The 19,751-nt window shown below is 36.8% G+C and overlaps 1 protein-coding gene across 1 annotated transcript in view; it reads right to left on the reverse strand.

The window, feature by feature from the left end:
* Window positions 1-372: 372 nt before the first annotated feature.
* The window catches only part of LOC139767162 (uncharacterized), a 119,710-nt gene continuing 100,331 nt past the window's right edge, over window positions 373-19,751 (reverse strand). The window contains exon 5 of the mRNA XM_071696191.1: window positions 373-8,079. Coding sequence (XP_071552292.1) covers window positions 7,911-8,079 — 169 coding nt within the window. The 3' untranslated portion in view covers window positions 373-7,910. The remainder of the gene's footprint in view (window positions 8,080-19,751) is intronic.

Here is a 19,751-nt window from a genome sequence, read left to right on the forward strand (position 1 = left end):
TTCATCCTGTCCATGGGCACCAACAGAGATATTTCCACTCGGGATAATATGTATGAAGGGGATCAGCTTTTACAGGTGAAGTCAACAAATTAAAAGAACATGTGACATGTATGCTTAAGCATAGACAGAAATTGCTTTAACAAAGTTAATAAAAATACTTGGTCAATTCCATCCATGTAACTATGATCATGAACATACTATGTGTGCAATTTTTTGTGAAATGTAAGGAGGTGGGGGAGGGGGATATGCCCCCTCATGCACCTTCTAGCATGCACCCATGCATATGACCAACGTATTTCAGCACACCCTCTGCAGCTCTCTCATGCACAGTAACAATAGCAATTTGTGATGCAATACTTTTAAAACAAAACAATAATTCTTTCTTTTATTTGGTGTCATGTTTACAAATATACATTCACAAAAGATCATAAGTTATTTGTATATGTACAAAACTTTACAATGAATAAACACTATTGAAGTTCATTAGAGCTGTATATTCCTGAAGATCCTCTGAACTCCCAGTGTCACCCAGATAATTTCACAGTAACATTAACAATTTTACTAAGTAACCAACATCTATTAGCATTCTCTCAGGCTGGTTTAGCCTGAGCCCTGAAGCTTTACATTTGGATGAATCATTATCATATGTTTCAACTTTTAATACTAGATTGAGTACCACTGTTATTACAAGATTATTACTCCCATTAACCATGGTAACCAATTGCAATTAAGAATGACAACTGTGATAACTATTCTTCCAAAGTAATGCTATAAACTTTTGGCCTTAGTTATGCTGTGGTATGAATATCATGAACTGGAATGGAAAGATATGAAAAGTTGCTTCATAGACTGAAAAAATGTTAAGCAAAAAGACCAGATACTTAGTGATGTTACTGGCACAGTAGATACTGTCGATTTCAACTACTGTAGTTTTTTCTTTTAAAATCATAACTTTTTATTAAGTTACTGTTCTACTGCATATGTATTGGCACTGACTGACATTTTTCATATATACTTGCATTCGCATATCTTTACAACTGTATAAAAGAATCTAGACTATTCTTAAATATAATGATATGGGGCAAAATCAAATTGACATGAACAATACCTTGTACCATTGTTGTAAGCCTGCAAACACCAGGATCAAACTTCATATGAACAGTGAGTGATGACACACTACCTTGCCACAATAGGTGAACTCCTCATGATCAGTAAGGCTACATAATTAGACATTTTGACCCTCAAGATGTGGAAGTGGTCAAATATTTCTTGATTCTTAATCTTTGATCAAGCCTCCTAGTTTCTTCTCGAGGGTCATATATAAAGCCTATTGTTTTAATATAAAAAGAATAATAAGTGACCACTTCATCTATAACTACCACACAATGTGTGTGGTCAAGACAGTTACAAAATGTACTGAATGTACAAGGTAGTCTTGGCATTTTCCTAAAAAAAAAAATATTGTGGCTCATGGCTAGTCTAGTATCTATTTGTGTGGGTCCAGACATATAACGTCTGGTGGAATTAGAAACATGAATAGGGAACTTTAAACTCAGACCATGCATTTCAATGTCTGTTCTTGTACTAAATTTTAGTTTTACCTTCAAATCTAAATCCATACCCTTTTAACAGATTCCAAAGCACATTACCTGTCACAAATGTCTAACACATTTTACAAATATTTTGAGGGCAGAAGGCAGAAACCCTACTCCTTAATCAAAACGTTCCCTATATGTCATCATCACTAATTTTGTGCTTGGTAGCTAGTAGTTCAATACTTCAGAAGGAATTCAATCTTATTCTTTTACATAGTTAAGCTAATGAAGTAATTTATCACCACCCAACTGAATTAATTTAGCCATATTCACAATTGGATTCAAACCCACTTCCATCTTTAAAGAACATCAAGTAATTATGGTTATGCAATTTTTATTCAATAAATATTATTAACTTACAAGAGCACCCATTATGTGATAAAACGAATTTGATATTAGAAAGCTATAGAGTAAATATATGCAAATCATAACTGGTGTCATTTCCTCCATGTGAAAGAGAAAAAAAAAAGCTGTAGAACTATTTCAGACTACTAAAAGAAATTTCATAACCAAGGTTTTTCTAGTAATGATGAACTATACACATGTATGTGTTACACTAGTAACTCCAATGGTCAGTTGTAAACCAAACAGTTTCAACTATGAAGCTACTCCATTTAGAGACAGCATACTGTACAGAAAAATACCTAAAATAAAAAAAAATTCTACCAGGCATTAACAGAAACATTACCAAATACATGTATACACCTTCCTTTAAATTATAAACGACATATTCAATAATTTATTGTCTTGGGTATCATCAGTACTTTCAGATGTTTTCCATGCTTTATGATAGCCCATTTTAATTTTCTCTTTTTATCTAGTTCCAATGGTATTCTATCTGGAGATAATAATGACAAATATACTGAAGAAAGTAATAACTCTTAGTCTCTAAAAACATGTTCTTGCTAACAACAGATGTGCCAGAATTTGGCAATTGAACACACACATGCCTGCTGATTGTGCTGCACAACCACTTGAAGTTTCATACCTTCTGCCAGTCAACACTAAAACATATGTATTCTTGGAAAGCTGGTATTAGCATGGCTAAACATGAATTCTAGTAGTAGAGAAAACGAAGAAGTAATTCTTTTCAAAAAAGTTTATGATGACAATGAAGATATGATTTTGATGACAGAGTTGTCAAAACTAAGAAAACAAGCATCTTACATGGTATCTCCAACACCCACATAGCTGATGCAACCAGCCTTCTGTGAATACTGCATAATGGTACTGTATCTCTTACATTTCAGGTGGAAAAAAAAAATCAGGTACAAGAGACTGACTGTTGAGGGAAGTCAAGCTTCCTGCTATCACATTTCAAAATTGCCCTCACCCTCCATAGAAAACAAAAAAAAGTCATATGCAAATACTATCATTCCTTTACTATCTAGTTCAGTTCCTCCCAGCAAATGTATGACAGCAAATAAAGATTTTAAAAAATGCAAGGTAGCAACATAACTTTATAAAGTAAGAACTCTCTTATCTGAACTAAAGTGACACCAAACATCAAATTAATTATGCAATGTATTGACCAAACAATAAACTTTACATGTTCACCTATCACTTTAATATCTAGAGAACACCAATTTTAGTGGTTGGGTTCCATGTAGTTGTCAAGGCAAGTGCTAACTGGTTTAGTATGATTAAAGCCAGCTGAGTCATCATATCAAGGCTCTAGTCTAACATTCTAAACTAAAGGGATGTTGGCTCACGTACAAAACAAGTGTGACAGGCCTTTACAATTATTCAAATATTTCTGAGTGGAAAAACTCAAAAGCTTCAGAAAAATGAGCAAGTTTCTGCAAAATCATGATTTGAGAAATTTTAGTAGTATGAGAATGCATATGGAAAATTCAAAGAAAAACAAGTCTCTAACTGTAAAGTGAATGTGCATAATGAGAAGGAAGGGGTACAAACAGAAACATGCCGCCAACAAGAAAAAAAGTTATGATGAAGGTATGGGTGGGGCTGTGGTGAAACTTCTACATGATCCAGTCTGCTGAATAAGTCTGAAATAGTGCACAACAGTAATACTGCACTTGCCATTCCATCAAGAATGGTATATGAAAATCTATACAACCAACGCTCTGGATATGGGCCAACAAAGTACTACTTGCCATTCCATAAAAAAATAATTTATTGTACACTATACAACCAAAAATTTCTAAATACCAAACTATTTTTTACAAAGATTAATATTCCTATGATAGTTTCTGATGTCAATACATACTACACGACAGCTACAGAGTGGATCAATGCAAGTGTGGTCACTGTTCAATTGTTCCTTAGGCTATATTGCTAAAGGAAAATTTTTTCTTTAATACCTAAATGCCTCTTCCATCTCAAAGGACATCATCATAAATAAATAACAGCAGCCTCATTCACATACCCACTCTCTAGTTGCATATAATGTACTGAAACCAGCATCTGTTTTAAGCTATAAAACAGAAAAAAAGTCTCCAAACCTGCAGGCTACCAAAACTTGCAAGTAGAACCCTGCTGTCAAGGAAGGAACAGATGTAGATAATAATGATGACAATTTAATGTACTTTCATTAACTAGCATTTTACACCTTTAAGCACAATCAACACAAGCTGATGACAGAAACCTATCAAATGACCACACATTTTCTTCAAAATAATGATTATTTCACACAACCTGTAAGCAGTTTATCTTCCAAAAAAAAATTTCATACCAATGTAAAATCAGTAACTTCCATACACTACATATATTGTCAGTACAAAATTTACAGCTCTTATGGCATGGAAACACTAGGGATATAAGTGGATTTGTGATTTAACTGATGAAGAACAGTAGTGAAACTGCTGTTAAGTTGATCTGGAGTGTGCGTATGGAAGCAAAGAACACTGGATGAAGTTACTATTCCACTACATAAAGCTAAAGGAGTACAAGTAAAAATGAAAGGGATATAGATATTTTCTTAGCACAGCTAGTGAGGTCAATGGTACAGTAATTGATAATGTTAAAAGGATTAGCAAGCCCCTTACTGGTGAAAAAAAGTAGGTTTAAGAAAGAAAGATATGTAGACAAAATTTTCACTCTTTGACAAGAAGTTGTACAAATTCTACAGAAAAAGAAGAACGTGTATGTAGCACTTACGGATTTAGATAAGGCACATGAAAAAGTGAACAGGAAATCTCTATGGGAATTTCCAACTCTAAGAGGTGTGCATTGAAAAACTTTTGAATGGTGTTAAGAACACCTAAGATGGAAGTAGGATATGAGCGACTGTCTTGATATACATGTAGGTGTGTTGAAGCTGCGTGATGTCACTACAGTCATTTAATGTTTTTATAGATGAGGTATTATGTGATAAAGGTGGGATGACAATAGTGTACCACTAAATCATGGTGAAACACAATGTAGGGTATCAAAATTGTATGCAAATGATGCTGTACTGTTGGCTGAATCAGGGATGGTTGTATAGAACAGTGGGCCACTTTAATCATTCAGAAAGTGACAGTTTATAAAGGATATGCTATGTCATCAGCTTGACTGAAGCAGTTGATGAGTTCAGTAAGGATGGAAGTGGGAAATCTGAAGCCAAGAGTAATCTTTTCCAAGGGATAATAACTGGAGGCACTTCAGTGAAAGCTTAGGTGGGCGAAAAAATTGAATTGTAGGCTTTACAAGCAGCTTGCATAACGATATACTTGTCCCAACTCTTACTTTAGGGTTGTAAAACAGGGAAAGAAATGAGATATGGATGACTTGCATAGTATAGTTGGAATCAAAAAGCTAGATAAGTAAATAAAAAATGTGAGACGGGTATGTGGTGTGGAGTAATCACAGAATGAAAGTTTGATGGTGGATTGGTTGCAGGAGAGCAAGTCTACCCGAGAGAATTAGGCATCCCTACCCTTTCCCAGTCTACTCTTATTTAACAAATTCAGTTCCTACTGAAATTGCATGCCAGTATGTACTTCACCTGCTCCATGGAAATAAGATTCCTATGGAAATTTTATCTACTTCATGAAAGGATGATCCCTGCTGACATTGTATGCCTGCATGTACTTCACCTACTCTTTGGAAATAAGATTCCTGCTGAAACTGTATTCTTGTATGTACTCAATCTACCACATGAACATATGAAAAACTGGTGATAACAGATGGTTCAACAGAATATTCATTAGATGGTAAGGTTATGAGTACAACAACAGATATGAAGGTACAAGAAGAATAAATAAAACTTAGAAATGGATGGATACAATAACAGAATCAGTTATGACCTGGGATATTTCTGAAGCCACTGGAATGATTTGGGATTTGACATAACATAAATGTTTTGTGTGTAATGGAGAAGTTACCTTAACACACATGTGGAAGTTCATGTTTCACTTTAACACAATGGATGTGGGTTGAATATGAGTAATGGATAATTTGAGGAGTGTATATATAATTGATCCATCCCAAAGAACTGGGAGTGGAATTAACAATGATATCAAGAGATAGGTAGATGTAAACATCATGAGGTTACTTAAGGCCAATTATATTGTTCCATCTAACTTCTGAGGAAATACAGTTAAATATCATTCATATACCAAAATTACGGCATATAAGGTCAATGCCATTTTAACAAATATTTTGCCATTCAAAACTTGCTGTAATTATATCTCAGACTTTTAAACCATTTCCCTTAGGAATTAAAGATTTCAAAAAATCAAATATTTCAATGCTATAATAATTACTCCAAGATAAAGGGTACCAGAAATAGCAGAATGTGTTATTGTGGTACGACATTTTCAAGCAGAATTTTCAAGTTTAAGTCATTCTTAAAAATGCATTTTTTTCTCTATGTGCAAATCACCAGTTCATACTGGATGGTTATGGGTCACATTCAACCAATCCAAGCATTCAATTACTTTAAACTTTTCTTATGCTTCTCTCATTGCTTTCTTTCACCTTCTTCAAACACAAATTTAGTTCCTTGCCTTCACCAAACTTACTTCTTACACTGCATTCTTTAATGTTAGCCAAATATGCAGTATCCTTCAGAAAATTCTTAAAGATATGCAATTCAGATAAAAGAGTTCTTACCAACAGAAAGGAAAATTTAGACCTGAATAATCATAAATATGAGATTTTAGAGGGAATTATTCACACTGTAACATGGTCATGGCTCCCTGATAATAAAGGCATGAATAATGAACAGAAAACCTGATGAGAGTTATTTACAGAATGAAATGCTTGCCTTCAATATAAATTGGCACTTGAATAGTATTCTGGGATATATCAATAATAAATGATTACCAGATGGCAGACTTTGCTCTAAATGCTGAAGTTCTAAAGAAGATAGTTTTCTGGTTAGATCCTATGGAAGGCTTAATCCTGTCAATAAACAAGAGCTCTCCAGCCTTCTTGCATCTCTTTATCTCATTATTCACCATACTATAATCATATGGTAGGTACTTTCAAGTTCTAGCAATGCAAACTTGAGACGTTTCCAATCATCCTTAACTTTTGATCTTGTACTGATTGAACATCCAATTTTGCTTTCATCACTTAACATGCAAATGCCTAATTATACTGAAGACTTTAACATACAATTGGCTACAACTGAATTAAAGCTTGTTCTCCAAACTTTCAGAGTACTCTTAAAAAAAAATGCAGGCTGAAATTGAGATTCTTTACAACACTAATATGCAATCCATTTTGAAAATATTCAGTGTGTGCACAACCTTCTCCAAGTTCCTTCCTCAAAATAAACTACACCATTACAATATCAATGCCACTACAAAAACTAATCACTCCTGTCTTTACAAACTAACATTTGGTCTTCATAATGTTACAGCTTTTTCATAAGTCATTACACTAAAAAAGTGCCATATTTTCATTTACCCTTTGGTTGCTAGAGTATTCTTACTTTTTTCCAGTCCTCTGCAATTTCTCACATATTACACTTTTAATATGAATATCACAAAAGTCACTAAATGGGATGATAATAATAGCACTTTCGTCATCCCATTTTTCTCTCATTTTTCTGGCCTTAAATACTTTAGCACTGACTGTTTTCAAGCTCAGAAGCTAACTTCATCCAATGGCTGCCCACAGAATTTTCTATTGCTAATTTCTTTTAAAACTATGCTAAAACCTCATTAACTTTTACTTTTCAGAAGCAAAGCCCATATTTTACAACTGATCCAACCCTTTTTCATTTCTGATAACAATTCACTTCTGGTAGAAATAATAACCAATGCATGAATTAACAAAATAAAACTCTTCACTGGGTATGGATATTCACTCTTATTAATGAGGTTTATGTGTGTTCAAGCATCACTACAATCCTTCTAACCATCAAGTTGTCCGAATACGCTTAGCCTGGGATTGCCCAAGAGTGTTGTGTCGCTGAAAAATGTATTTTATCTGAGAAAGATACGTAATAAGGTCTGTGGCAAAGATGAGAGGTACTATGTCTGGAGCAACAGCACTTCCCCATGCATTCATCAGAGTGCTCACCTGATGCCTGGAAAGAGAGGATGGATTGAAAAATAAAACAAAATTAAGGGTTTTATCTTAACTTTAAAAGGCATCCACATGAATATGTACTGATCTAACTAGAAATTACTAAGTGCTTTATTACGCTTCTTTAAAGTTTATCCAAAATCTGAAGATACAGGCAATGCACTAAACCTATAAGATCATCACATCAGGTCACCCAAGTAACTTGAACAGAATCGCAACACTGACCAATGCTACAACTAATCTCCCCATTTTAAGACTTCAAATTTCAGTGAATCATCAAAAGATCAAAGTGCTTTAACATGCTGCATAAAATCAAACAAAAATGCAAATAGAATATTTTTGTAAAAAAGTACTTTTCAAAATGAAAATGAAATGATTGTTTTGGTGGGAATATCCATGCATTGATAATGGTACGAACACTTGTTTCTACAAATGAAGGTAGAAGTGAGCTATGGAATTTGCTAAAGTGACCTGTCAATTGTGCAGGTGGACCATCCATAAAATATAAGTCTGACCTGCAATAAACAAATCATGTCCTCAAATGACTAATTGTGAACACTGTAAAGAAAACATTATGCTGAAAAAGATACCTTTTTCCTTGACTTTGCTGAGGAACTCTACACAGTAAACTGAAAAACTAAATTAGAGAAATCTTGAAACTAAACAATAAAGTGAAATACAAATATGAATCATGGAATTTCTAACAAGCTACAAAATATAAGAATATGCAACCATGTATGACAAAAATGTCTTACTTGGTGTACATGTAAATGTGCTAGTGTCATTACTATCTGTGATAATGACATCAAATACTAAATGTGAACTACAAGAAAGTACAATCAGATGCTTTGAAGAGCATCAGTAAAAGATAAGAGGCATAAAAACTTGGATATAATATTTTTTTTTTTTCCGCTGTCTCCCGCGTTTGCGAGGTAGCGCAAGGAAACAGACGAAAGAAATGGCCCAATCCACCCCCATACACATGTATATACATACGTCCACACACGCAAATATACATACCTACACAGCTTTCCATGGTTTACCCCAGACGCTTCACATGCCTTGATTCAATCCACTGACAGCACGTCAACCCCGGTATACCACATCGCTCCAATTCACTCTATTCCTTGCCCTCCTTTCACCCTCCTGCATGTTCAGGCCCCGATCACACAAAATCTTTTTCACTCCATCTTTCCACCTCCAATTTGGTCTCCCTCTTCTCCTCGTTCCCTCCACCTCCGACACATATATCCTCTTGGTCAATCTTTCCTCACTCATTCTCTCCATGTGACCAAACCATTTCAAAACACCCTCTTCTGCTCTCTCAACCACGCTCTTTTTATTTCCACACATCTCTCTTACCCTTACGTTACTTACTCGATCAAACCACCTCACACCACACATTGTCCTCAAACATCTCATTTCCAGCACATCCATCCTCCTGCGCACAACTCTATCCATAGCCCACGCCTCGCAACCATACAACATTGTTGGAACCACTATTCCTTCAAACATACCCATTTTTGCTTTCCGAGATAATGTTCTTGACTTCCACACATTCTTCAAGGCTCCCAGAATTTTCGCCCCCTCCCCCACCCTATGATCCACTTCCGTTTCCATGGTTCCATCCGCTGCCAGATCCACTCCCAGATATCTAAAACACTTCACTTCCTCCAGTTTTTCTCCATTCAAACTCACCTCCCAATTGACTTGACCCTCAACCCTACTGTACCTAATAACCTTGCTCTTATTCACATTTACTCTTAACTTTCTTCTTTCACACACTTTACCAAACTCAGTCACCAGCTTCTGCAGTTTCTCACATGAATCAGCCACCAGCGCTGTATCATCAGCGAACAACAACTGACTCACTTCCCAAGCTCTCTCATCCCCAACAGACTTCATACTTGCCCCTCTTTCCAAACTGTATATTAATCCAAATGATAAATCTGAGAGATGACAATGGTAGGAAAAGGGTGATTAAAGTGTATGAGCTGAGAAAAGAGGCTCATGTGAAAAGATATCAAGTAAGACTGGCTGAGTGATGATACAAGGTAACAGTAAAAAAACTTGGAGAGTGGATAAGGAGTAGTAAGTGTGTGCATCATGCAGAAGGCAAGATGCTGATATCTGAAAAGGGGAAGTGAATGGTGGGATGAGAAAATTGAGCTGCTAGTAAAAGAGAAGGAAGGGAAGGAATGCAAGGGATTGAGATGTACAAGAGAAAGCAGCAGGAGGTCGAAAAGAAGGTTCAGGGGATGAAAAAATCAAACAAGAGTTGGGGTGATAGAGAACTGGTAGATTTCAGGAAAAAACAAGAAAACATTGGGGAAAGAAATCAGTAGAGTTAAAAAATATGATAAGAAATAGGGGCATTGGTGAGGGGATTAATATTGTATGGGAATGTTGAATGTGTTAAATGACACGGTGGCAGATGTCGAGAAAACAAATGGGGGCATCAGTAAAAGGAGATGGGGAACACGCAAGGAAGAGGTATGGAGGAGATTCAGTGAATATTGTAACTGTTGAATGTGTTAGATGGCATGGTGGCAGATGTGGGGGTTTGGGATATGGAGGTATACATAGTAAGACAGCCATGGTGAATAGTTTGGTACAAAGAGCTTTGCTTAAGATTAAGTGTGGTTAAGTGGATGGGTGTAGTTGAATTTCTAAGGAAAGAGGGTTAAAGGGTTACTGATTGATTATTCAAGACTTTCAATAAATGTATGGTTCATGGTGAGGTGCCTGAGGACTGGTAATATTTATATAATCATTAAATAAGGCAAGGAGAACACAAATAAATACTCAAATTACAAAGTATACTGGGTAAGTTGTTAGAGAAAGCAGTGTTTGATAGACTGATGGCATGCACAGAAGGGAGAAGCAATGTGGCTTTATAAGTGGTAGAGGACATTTGCACATGTTTATTTTGAAGAATTTGTACTGGAACTACTTCAAAAAGGGGATTTTTATGTGAATTTATGGATCCAGAAAAAGCATATGATATGGCCAACAGAGTTCCCCTTTATTTTTTTTTTTTTTTTTTTTTATACTTTGTCGCTGTCTCCCGCGTTTGCGAGGTAGCGCAAGGAAACAGACGAAAGAAATGGCCCAACCCCCCCCCCCATACACATGTATATACCTACGTCCACACACGCAAATATACATACCTACACAGCTTTCCACGGTTTACCCCAGACGCTTCACATGCCTTGATTCAATCCACTGACAGCACGTCAACCCCGGTATACCACATCGCTCCAATTCACTCTATTCCTTGCCCTCCTTTCACCCTCCTGCATGTTCAGGCCCCGATCACACAAAATCTTTTTCACTCCATCTTTCCACCTCCAATTTGGTCTCCCTCTTCTCCTCGTTCCCTCCACCTCCGACACATATATCCTCTTGGTCAATCTTTCCTCACTCATTCTCTCCATGTGCCCAAACCACTTCAAAACACCCTCTTCTGCTCTCTCAACCACGCTCTTTTTATTTCCACACATCTCTCTTACCCTTACGTTACTCACTCGATCAAACCACCTCACACCACACATTGTCCTCAAACATCTCATTTCCAGCACATCCATCCTCCTGCGCACAACTCTATCCATAGCCCACGCCTCGCAACCATACAACATTGTTGGAACCACTATTCCTTCAAACATACCCATTTTTGCTTTCCGAGATAATGTTCTCGACTTCCACACATTCTTCAAGGCCCCCAGAATTTTCGCCCCCTCCCCCACCCTATGATCCACTTCCACTTCCATGGTTCCATCCGCTGCCAGATCCACTCCCAGATATCTAAAACACTTCACTTCCTCCAGTTTTTCTCCATTCAAACTCACCTCCCAATTGACTTGACCCTCAACCCTACTGTACCTAATAACCTTGCTCTTATTCACATTTACTCTTAACTTTCTTCTTCCACACACTTTACCAAACTCAGTCACCAGCTTCTGCAGTTTCTCACATGAATCAGCCACCAGCGCTGTATCATCAGCGAACAACAACTGACTCACTTCCCAAGCTCTCTCATCCCCAACAGACTTCATACTTGCCCCTCTTTCCAAAACTCTTGCATTTACCTCCCTAACAACCCCATCCATAAACAAATTAAACAACCATGGAGACATCACACACCCCTGCCGCAAACCTACATTCACTGAGAACCAATCACTTTCCTCTCTTCCTACACGCACACACGCCTTACATCCTCGATAAAAACTTTTCACTGCTTCTAACAACTTTCCTCCCACACCATATATTCTTAATACCTTCCACAGAGCATCTCTATCAACTCTATCATATGCCTTCTCCAGATCCATAAATGCTACATACAAATCCATTTGCTTTTCTAAGTATTTCTCACATACATTCTTCAAAGCAAACACCTGATCCACACATCCTCTACCACTTCTGAAACCACACTGCTCTTCCCCAATCTGATGCTCTGTACATGCCTTCACCCTCTCAATCAATACCCTCCCATATAATTTACCAGGAATACTCAACAAACTTATACCTCTGTAATTTGAGCATTCACTCTTATCCCCTTTGCCTTTGTACAATGGCACTATGCACGCATTCCGCCAATCCTCAGGCACCTCACCATGAGTCATACATACATTAAATAACCTCACCAACCAGTCAACAATACAGTCACCCCCTTTTTTAATAAATTCCACTGCAATACCATCCAAACCTGCTGCCTTGCCGGCTTTCATCTTCCGCAAAGCTTTCACTACCTCTTCTCTGTTTACCAAATCATTTTCCCCAACCCTCTCACTTTGCACACCACCTCGACCAAAACACCCTATATCTGCCACTCTATCATCAAACACATTCAACAAACCTTCAAAATACTCACTCCATCTCCTTCTCACATCACCACTACTTGTTATCACCTCCCCATTTGCGCCCTTCACTGAAGTTCCCATTTGCTCCCTTGTCTTACGCACTTTATTTACCTCCTTCCAGAACATCTTTTTATTCTCCCTAAAATTTAATGATACTCTCTCACCCCAACTCTCATTTATAAGGTACTAAATATTTTCTGTAAGGTAGAAACTATGACAAGCTGCGAGAGTTTTTATCAGGAGATAAAGTAACACATGCGAAAAAGATGAGAGGAAAGTGAGTGTTTTCAGGTGAAGAGTGTGTGATATCACCCTGGCTCTTTATGAATAGGATGGTGAGGGAACAAAATGCAAGGATCTTAAAGAACAGGGTGAGCCTACAGCATGTTAGAGGATGCTAGTAAGTTTCTGGGAGGAGATAAGTGAAAATCTGCAAAAGCTGGTGTCTGACTTAGATTGCTGGTGTGAGAAGAGGAAGTAGAGAATTGATGTAAATAAAAGGTTATGTGACTAAGAGGGGAGAATCAAGTTGATTCAAAGGTGAGTTTGACTGAAGAGAAACTGTAGGAAGTGGAATATTTTATATACTTGGGAGTGGACATGGCCATGAATGGAAATCAATGGGTGTGTGGAAATATTGGTCACTGTTTTTAAGGGCAAAGATGGGCATGTCTGATGCTACAGTAGTCCCAATAGTGCTGCATGGATGTGATTCATGGGCTCTACATGTAAAGGAACAGGTGGATGCATTGAAAATGAGATATTTTGGCATGATGAAGGTTCAGCACATAAGGAGAAAGAGAAGGATGGCATGAAGCTGAGTATGTTTGACAGCTGAAATGAGTGAGCTGAAATTATCTGGACATGTTAAGAGGAACTGACTAAAAGGATATGTGTCAGAACAGAAGGGAGCATGTGGGATGGGCTGACTAAGGAGATGGATGGATGATATGAGGAAGGCTTTGAGTTAACAAGTCCTGAATATACAAGATGAAATGAGAGAAAAATGAAGTGATGTGGTATGCAGGGGGTGAAAAAGTAGGCTGAAAAAAGGGGATATTCCCCCTTCCTCTCTATTATTTTCATTTGACTCTGCACTCTGTGTTATAGGTATTTCCTCTTGTTGAACAGCCTTTATGATGTCTAGAACAGACTTTTCTGACTTTTTGCTTCTTAATAATTTCACCTTTCCTTAACTAATATGACTATGTCTTCATGCATGTTAACTGTATTCATAATTTCCTGATTTCCTCTCTCATTTGATGACACCTTTTATGTTCTTTTAATCTGCTCCCTCACTATCTTTAAAGAAAGACACTCTTATCCACATTATACTGTTAAAAATAAGTGAATAAACCTCTAGCTAAGTTTTACACTAATATAAATGTCAAGCTTGTAGACACATGCATATGATAAACCAACAAAGTTTCTATTATCAACCACAATTCCTCCTCCAAATGTGATAACCTTTGATCTTGTTTCACAACAATTCCCACAAACTCTTCCAGCATTGTAGTCTCAGTCAGTCATATTTTGTGACTGATTTTCTCTGTCTCCTTTGTAATTACAAGATCACATAGCCCTCATCCTTTTTGTTATAGACCTAGTAATATCAATTTGATCAAAAATGTTTTGTTTGAATCCATTATATCTATATATCACTAAGAAAAAAACTAAAATTTTGCCTTGCTTGGCTGTAAGTGATTCATCCATTTACTGTGCAAATTCTTTAAAGTTATTGCTTGAAGGAGAAAAAAAAGTGTGTGCTTTCCTCTACAATGAAATGGGAAATTGTAGGAGGCTGTGCTGTGTGTACTGGATAGCAACAAAGATCCTCTTTATTTATGTAAGTACCTAATGATTATTTCTTTAAGGTGTTTTCTTTATACATGCACAAAAACTCATTACACATTACATGGTATTTCCCAAGCATGATTTCACACATTCCATATGCATAAGCTATATATCTTTAAAATATTACAATTGTTTTCTACATACTGTACATATCCATGTAACCATTGAATTTTTAAGCCAAACTTTGTAGGCTAAAATTGAGCGGTCTTTAATGAACAACATCTCCAAGAGCTTGAAATGCATGACTACTGAGTATTTACAAAAAATTGAGGATGTCTAATTCATTTATCACAATTAAGAACAAAAAACAAAGAATTTGAATCATTACTGAATTATATTCAACAAACTAGCATCATCATTCATAGTCCTTTAATTGCACCAGAAAAGGGCCAAGCCAGCCTAAAAAGACAAAACTACAAGAGATAAATAAAAAAAAACAAAAATAAGAAAAATACTTGGTAAATTTCTATTTATCATTACATGAAAGTAGATATGGAAACTTGCATATTCACTCTCAAAATGTTGCAGTTTTGTCTCATGTTTCATGGAATACTGGTATTATGATTTTCTCCAAATAGGTGATCATGCATGACGGGATGTGGATGTACTGCAGACGAGGAATTTCTTTATAAAATGTCTTACAATGAGAGTCTGACATCTCACAGACATACTGTACAAGCAGTAACAACAAACATACAAGTTTGTGTTATGACTGATGAGTAATGGGAAGTGCTATGGTAGTGTGGACAAAACACTGTCTACATTCACCTTTGAAAGCTTACTAACAATTTTGCCAAAATGTTATTGCAATGTTTTTTATCAACATAAAATCATACTTCAGGAAAACAACTGGCCCATAGCCAAGAACGATGCAGTGTTCCTTAAGGAAATCAGCACTCTTTGCTGGGAAGATAAAGTGATGCATACTGCTCTGCAGATAAAGAGTTCCAAAGGGAAACTGTATTTCATGCTTACCCATGCAGATAAGATATTGTTTTATTTCTACCACGATAAAGGTCCAATAAAATCAAACATTTTATCAAATTGGCAATAAAGATGTGTATTTCATTTATAACAGCATTAGGGAAGGAGTTTTACTGAATGACACAAACTACTCACCCCCCCCCAAGAAAAATCCTGGATACAGGCCATAACATACTATATATAATAAACCTTTCACATGACATAATTTGCATACAACTGCACATGCTTTATTCTTGTTTCGTCTGAATTTTATCTTCTGATTAGTAAGAATCTCTGTCACAGCAGCATTCTTGGGCCTCTGAAAATCTTTGGTGAACTGTTATGTGATATACATGGTAAATGAAAAATATTTTGGCCAAAAACCTGATATCAACAGTTAGTATATGTCGTAATCATATGCATTATTTGCATATTCATTCATCATTTACAAAAACATCATTCATGTGAATACATGAAAAAATTACCTTACAATCATCAAAAAAAAATAAACAATACACTAAAGGTCACATTTTCTGGAAAATTTATGGGTTACTACAAAGCATGATATTCTTTCCTTCTAGAAAGCTGTTATGTTGCTAGTGACATCTGACAACCTCAAGAAGACTTATGTCCAGCTCAGCTGACAGTTACCAAGCCTGACGGTCTGGAAGTGTTAAGGGCTAAGGTTTTACCAACATTACATCCATGCTGAGTTGGCACCATCATTTACTGTGTGGTCTACCACCCACACTAGGGAGGCACTTATAGAACTTACCTACATATCTGACACATTCAGGATGATGTGACCTTGTTCTAGGCTTGTGATATGTGGGGATTTCAATGAGCTAGACACCATCATCTTCTAAGAACAACTAAATCCATCCCATTTTGTTCACTTTCCCACATCTGATCAAAAGACTCTTGACCTGATTCTTGATGCTATGGTTGACTACTACCTATCACACAAGCTCTCTCCTCCCTTGGACGCAGTACTCATTTATCAATATTCAAGTCTCCCACCTCCACCATCTCCCAACACAAGTGGGCAGACACCAAAACTTACTGGCCACTTACTGACACAGCAAAGAGATATTTCAGCTGATGGATAACACGTCATCACTGCACTGAAGTGAACAGTGAAGATCATGATGAGATTACGTGAAACCTGTAGCCAGGCCTACCAACTTTTTTTTTTTCCAGAATACAGTAACACTACACCCTGCTGACACTTTCTGGATCACCCAATGCATGAAGCAGCTTATGAAGCAACTAAATAGAGCATTCATAAGTTGTGATAACTATATCTACACGCAACTTTGCAAAAAAATGCAATGCAAAGTACAAGCCGCACAGAAGGCTTATTACCCAAACATGGTGGAGCATTTTAAAAAGGCTAACATCAGTCAGTGGTATGAAGGAATAAAAGAACTAACTGGCATTTTTAAGCAAAGGCTCTTGACCTTCCCTTGTGTAAATCAACTTAGCAATGAGGAGGCCACAGAGCACAAACACCACTTTGCCAGTATTTAACAATATTCATCAAACTCAACATTTGCTCCCTCCCAGTATACCTACCAACCCCATCTCTCCCAAACACAGTAGAACATCAAGTAGCTAGGTGCCTTCATACCAACCCTCAACCACACCCTTAGATCTTCCAGTGAAACTGCACAAGGAATTTTCCTATAAATTTGTGGTTCCATAGAACAAAAGAACTAACTGGCTGTGACAAGCAAAGGTTCTCTCCCTTCCCTTGTGTAGACCAACTAAGCAATAGGATGGCCACAAACCAAATTAACAACCACTTTGCCAAAAATTATCACACCTCATCATCAACTGCCTTCCAGCATACCTAACAACTCCAACTCCCCTGAACACGGTATACAAATTTCAAGTAGCACAGCACCATAAAACCAAACACTCAACCACACTATAGACCTTCCAACAAAACAAGGAACTTTTACACAAATCAGATACACCAGTAACTGCCATAATTAATGATTAACTCAAAAAATCTACATGCTCTACAGCTTGGAACAGCTTAAGCCAATCCACTACCCAAATGAACCAACCCCGTCTCATAAGTTTTGTGAACGACTAGGCTTAAGCTGACATTGCTGATTCAGTAGACTCTCTGCAGTTTGGAAACATGAAATCTTCCTCCAGCAAACACTGCCTTGTCAGCTTCCTAGACTTCATTTACAGCAACTTGGAGAAGCGCAAGAGCTCAGTGGCACTCATCTTCATAGATTTTACTAAGGATTTTGACTTGGTAAACCATAAAATCACCATAAAGAAATCCTTTGATCCAGGACTACAAGGAAGATACCCATAACCTGTCATGCACCATAAGGCACCTAGATGGTGCTGCAAGGTGAGTCATCCCTGTGATCACCCATTACAATTGCTGTCCTCAGGAATCCATATTTAAGCCTATACTTTTCATCCATTATATTAATGATGCTAACGTAAGGCTAAATAACTTGCTTGGTTTCCAAATTTGCAAATGACATCAAGATCAGCAAAGAAATATCAACTGAAGAAGATAGGCTGAGATTACGAGAGGATCTAAGTAAAATTGCTGAATGGTCTAGAAAATGGCATAAGCCATCTAATGTCAATAAATGTCTGCTGTTACAAGTACGAAACCTCAACAAAAAATCTGATCATGAACTGATGGGCTACAAGATTCAGTACACCTTTAAGTATGAGAGATCTACAGGTAAATGTCTCCAACAGCTTCAAATTCTCCCAGCATTTTAATGAAGCTGCCAAGAATGCAAATAGGATGTTAGGATTTATCAAGTGCAACTTTACATACAAAAGCAAGAATGTGACATTGCCAATGTACCTAAGTCTGGTTAGACCATACCTTGAATATGCAGTACAGTTTAGGGGCCCATGCTTAGGCAAGAATATTCTTAATTTGGAAGCAGTGCAGCAAAGAGCAACTAAATTGATTCATTCCTTGCATAACAAAACAAACAAGGAGAGACTGCAAGAATTAAACTTGTTTTCCCTATGCAAAAAGCACCTCTAGGTCAAATTAATAGAATACTTTAACATACTGAAAGGAGTCAACATCAATATTAAACATTTCTTTACAGTAGCCCCAGCATTACCAATGAGAGAATATGGACTAAAGAGTTAATATTTGTTTACCAATGACATTATTGATGTGTGGAATGAACTCCCAAAAAATGTTCACAGCAACACCCTTAATATTTTCAAAATTAGGCCTGATCATTACTTGTCACTTTCCGGTACCAAATAATTCATTTATTTTGCTTTATCGCTGTCTCCCACATTAGCAAGGTAGCGATAATTCATTTAATCAGTTATTATAATGCTACCTTCTCAACCACTTATCTGTCCCTGGCCATGCTGCAGTAACATATCAAAAATGATTAATCCTAGTCACCTGCTTTGAGAGAATAAGAATTATTGTACCATCCTTCGACATCAGAAATAATATAAACATGGCAAGTTAAGCTGAAGCTAAAGTTTATCTTTACTATTGTCTTTATAACAAAAACTCAAGGGATGCAAGATATATTCATGGTCATTCTACCTTATGACTTCCTTATATAAATTTCCTTCAGGCACACTAATCCTGCATGGTATTTTTTCTACCTGTTTTCCAAATGGTGTATCGCCAAAGAGAGTGGAAGGTGGAAAGATAGCCTTTGCTTTGCCATCATTTTCTTCTGCTTTTAAGGGGACTGTATATCTTTTTTTAAGTACTGTTAAGGCCAACCCACCTCACTTGCCTATGTATCTGTTACCACAATGTTTTTATTACTGCACTTCAAACCATCTCATACCACATATTGTCCATAAATATCAAATTTTCAACACCCACCCTCCTTCATGCATACACACCTTGCACCCATATAATAATGTTGGAGCTACTTTATTTTCAAACATATCCAGTTTTGCACTCCCGATAATGATCTCACCACACTTTCTTCAGTGCTCCCCAACTTTCACTTCTGCT

Source organism: Panulirus ornatus, chromosome 59, assembly GCF_036320965.1.
Source record: "Panulirus ornatus isolate Po-2019 chromosome 59, ASM3632096v1, whole genome shotgun sequence".
NCBI lineage: Eukaryota > Metazoa > Arthropoda > Malacostraca > Decapoda > Palinuridae > Panulirus > Panulirus ornatus.